At 54.4% G+C, this 3,858-nt stretch overlaps 1 protein-coding gene across 1 annotated transcript; it reads right to left on the reverse strand.

The window, feature by feature from the left end:
• Positions 1–1,204: 1,204 nt before the first annotated feature.
• On the reverse strand, positions 1,205–3,151 carry LOC123168848 (classical arabinogalactan protein 9). Its single transcript, XM_044586709.1, has 2 exons — positions 2,426–3,151; positions 1,205–1,282 (listed from the first exon to the last, which is right to left on the reverse strand). Exons 1-2 carry the CDS (start codon positions 2,903–2,905, stop codon positions 1,253–1,255), a joined length of 510 nt encoding a protein of 169 aa, XP_044442644.1. The 5' UTR covers positions 2,906–3,151; the 3' UTR covers positions 1,205–1,252.
• Between the last annotated feature and the right edge of the window lie 707 nt (positions 3,152–3,858).

Consider the following 3,858-nt stretch of genomic DNA (forward strand, 5'->3'; position numbering starts at 1 on the left):
GGATACAACACCAAGTGTCCGTTACCGTAGGACAGGCTATCGATAGATGTTTTCTTCCCTGCAGGGGTGCACCAACTTACCCACCACGCTCGATTAACTCCGGCCGGACACACTTTCCTGGGTCATGCCCGGCCTCGGCCAAACAATACGCCGCAACCCGACCTAGGCTTAATAGAGAGGTCAGCACGCCGGACTAAACCTATGCCCCCAGGGGTCATGGGCCATCTCCCCGGGAACTCCTGCATGTTGCGTACGCTGCCGGTGAGCAGACCTAGCTACCTCCTTTTAAAAGGCAGGTGCTTACCAGTCCAACCCGGCGCGCGCCGCTCAGTTGCTGGCGTCTATTAAGCTTCGGCTGATGCATACGACGCAGAACGCCCATACTATGCCCACGTGATGGTTATTGCTATCAGGCCAGAGGCCCCTCGGATCAAATATCCAAATCGTAGTGAATTACGAGCACGCAGTAACAAGTAGAGACTCACGAAGATGTGACCCCGTTGCCCCGTCTCGAGGACTTGCGGCAAGGGCTAGGAATGCCCGACCACGCCTCGTAATTATCTCGCGGGCACCCTCCAGGTGAACCTGTCTCCACATCACTCGTGGGTACCCCTCAGGGTCAACCCGCCTTTCCAAGTAACAGTGGTAAAGTCCAAGTATCCGTGTGTCCAAACATCAAGGGGAAAACCCGAGGAATCACCCCCGGTGAATTACACTCGATGTAATCATCAAGGTGAACGTAAGAGGAACCACCCCCGAGGTTCACACTTGAGGGGTTGCACGACAGAGTCGTATCGGGAGTGGTTAAGGAGGAAATCACCCTCGATGACCACGACCGAATAGCTACACTACAGAGATCTCATCAGGAGTGATGTATAGGTTTCACCTTCGACACTCGATGGTAACTCTGCAGAGTCGAGCAACAAAAGGGGAAAGTGATATGCGGTGTCGGGGCCTGGTCTTCGATCCCGTTGATCGGGTCTTCGATGATGAAGCAGGGGCAACAAGGACAAGGTGGGGGTCACTGATGGATCACTAACCAACCTATACTAAGCAGTTTAGGATAAGCAGGTAAGGTACAAAGAGTAGGTTATAAAAGCAGGCTATGCATCAGAATAGGAGCAAACAAGAACAGTAGCAAAATCTAATGCAAGCATGAGAGAATGAAATGGGCGATATCGGGATGATCAAAGGGGGGGCTTGCCTGGAAGCTCCGCTGAAAGGGAAGAAGGGTCGTCGGTGACGTAGTCAATCACAGGGACATCAGCAGCGGTCTCGGGGTCTACCGAAGAGAAGAGGGGGAAGAAACAGTAAATACAGAGCAAACAGATGCATGACAGGTAATAAGCAGCGCTAGGGGTGCTCTAACGTAGTACTACGCGATACCGGCGCAGGGGGAAAATATCCGGGAAAGTTTTCCCGAAGTCCGGCATTTTCGGACAGATGAAACAGAGGGGAAAAGTTGCATGTTCGTTATGCTAGGGGCATGTGGTAGACGAACGGACCATGTATTCGGATTCATCTCGTCGTTCTGAGCAACTTTCATGCACAAAATATTTTCATCTGACTTACGGATTATTTTATATGTTTTTTCAAAGATTTATTAAATTTCCTAATTACTGGATTTATTTCTAAAACGGATATAAAAGCAGAATAAACTTTTGTTACTTAGGGCTATTCTAGCCATAGTGTAAGACAATGGGGCCAGAGGGGCTGGTCTGACCCAGTCAAAGACTGATCAACATATGAACAGTGTAGAGGGCCACATGCCATTGACTTAAACGTTTTTTTAAAATTTGCCGTTTCTTTAAACTAACAGTGAGTCCACATGTCATCTACCATTTAGACTACCTTAGCACTAGTTGTAAATCCTAATCTATACCAGTGCTAAATAAACAAGGGCCGGCCACACACGGATGTGGCACCGCCGGCCACACGCACAACGCGCACACACACAACACACACATAGCACACACACACACCTCACGGCCTTGGATATGGCCATGGCCAGCTGCAACAGCAGCAGCCGTTTAGGAGCAGCAGCATCATCGTGCATCAGCAGCGGGACGACGTTGGAGGCATAAAGCAGCGGCAGCAAACGACACCGGGGTAGCAAGCAGCAGTTAAGCATGAGCAGCACAGCCAGCAGTAGATCAGCAGCAGCAGGCGGGCGCAGCAGGGGAGCGCGGCAGCGAACGGCCGCGGACGCGCGCGGTGCACGGGGCACGGGCGGCCAAGGCAGCAGGCGAGTGCGGGGCATGGCCAGGGCGCGGCGGGTGCACGCACGCGCGACCGGACACGGCCAAGCGTGCGACCACGGGCGGACGAGCATGGCTGCGGGCATGGAGCTTCGGGCACGACGGAATGAGCAGTCTACGGCGTCGGATCGAAGGGGAAAAACAGGGGAGATGGAGGAGAAGCTCACAGCGAGCTCGATGGCGAGGTCGGGGAGGTCGGAGGTGGACCGGAGTGGCGGGAATCGACGGCGGACGACGAACGAAGTCGGGTCCCGAGGTCGAAGGCCGCGCGATCCATTCGATGTAGGTGCTCCGAGCTCGAGCGCGTCCCCGTAGTGGAAGGAGAGGAGCGTCGCCGACCTCCTGGATAAGCTAGCGGGGCTCGGGGTCGTCGGGAAGCACGCAGACGACGAAGACAATGGCGACGGCGGCTCGGCTTGTCGCGGGGAGGAAGCAAAGGCGCGGGGGGGAAGGAAGATGGGGCTAGGGTTTTTCCAGGGGAGAGAGGGGCGGCTGGGGTTGCTCTTATCCGAGAGGGGGGCCTGGGGATGGACGGCACGTTGCCGAGGAGCGGTCACGGCCGCGGGTGGCCGCCACACCCTCTCCCTGTCTCCTGTAGCGTGAGGAGGGAGAGGAGGTGTGGTGGGTTGGGCCTCCCAGTCCCACATGGGCCTATTTCTTTTTAAAAGCTTCCTTCTTTTCCTTTTACATTCTTTTCTGTTTTCTTTTAATAGACGCTATTAGCGTTTACATAAGCCACCAAATGGCTTTGCAAAATTATGGAACTTGGCTATTTAAATATATTGCAATAACTTGCACTGCCACAAAAAGTTTGGGGGCAATTTGTTTCCCCTAGAATTTATGGTGGAATTTAAATGAGATAAAGGGGTTGTTTGGACCAGTTTAAAATAGGTCAAGGGCATTTTAATAATTCAAATAATGTTGGTATATTCAAGAAAACTAGTTAGTGAATTCTTGCAAACCAGTGAACATTTTTGTCTCACCGGTTGAAGAAATAATAATTTGACTTGTATTTCAAATGAAATTTGGATTTGATGTCGGTTTGGAACAAAGTGATGATTAGCAAAAATAAATTATGATGGTGTGGCACCATTAATAGGAGTTTACTGTACCATGACACCGGGGGTGTTACAGGGAGACCCTGGACCTCCTAGTGACCCCAGCAGGGGGCAGGACTTCCCTCACTGGGTGGTCGCCGGCAGCGTCGTCGTCAGGCAAGGCGCGGAGGAGGTCGGCCTTGCCCGGAGGGGAGGTCTCCCCAGACCCCTCCGGGGTGGCCGCCGAGTCCTGCTCCTCCGCCTCGCCGGAATCGTCGGAGGACACCACCACCGGAACCGTCACCACCGGGGCCTCAGAGGGCGCCGGCGGCACAAGACCACGCCCATCGAAGACACGCATGGCAACGGCGATCTTCGCCCCGTCCGGGCGGCGGTACAAGGGAACGAAGCTGTCCGGCGGGTACCCTTGGTCGTCCCAACCAAGGAGCGGAGGGCCGTGCCCAGCTCCTCGTCAGACAGGGGCTCCGGACGCAGGCGGAGGTCGTCCCCTTCATCCTCGAGCTTCCACAAGGGGCGCGCGCGCCTGGAGGGGAGCCACACGC

This window comes from Triticum aestivum, chromosome 7D, assembly GCF_018294505.1.
Source record: "Triticum aestivum cultivar Chinese Spring chromosome 7D, IWGSC CS RefSeq v2.1, whole genome shotgun sequence".
NCBI classification, from domain to species: Eukaryota; Viridiplantae; Streptophyta; class Magnoliopsida; order Poales; family Poaceae; genus Triticum; species Triticum aestivum.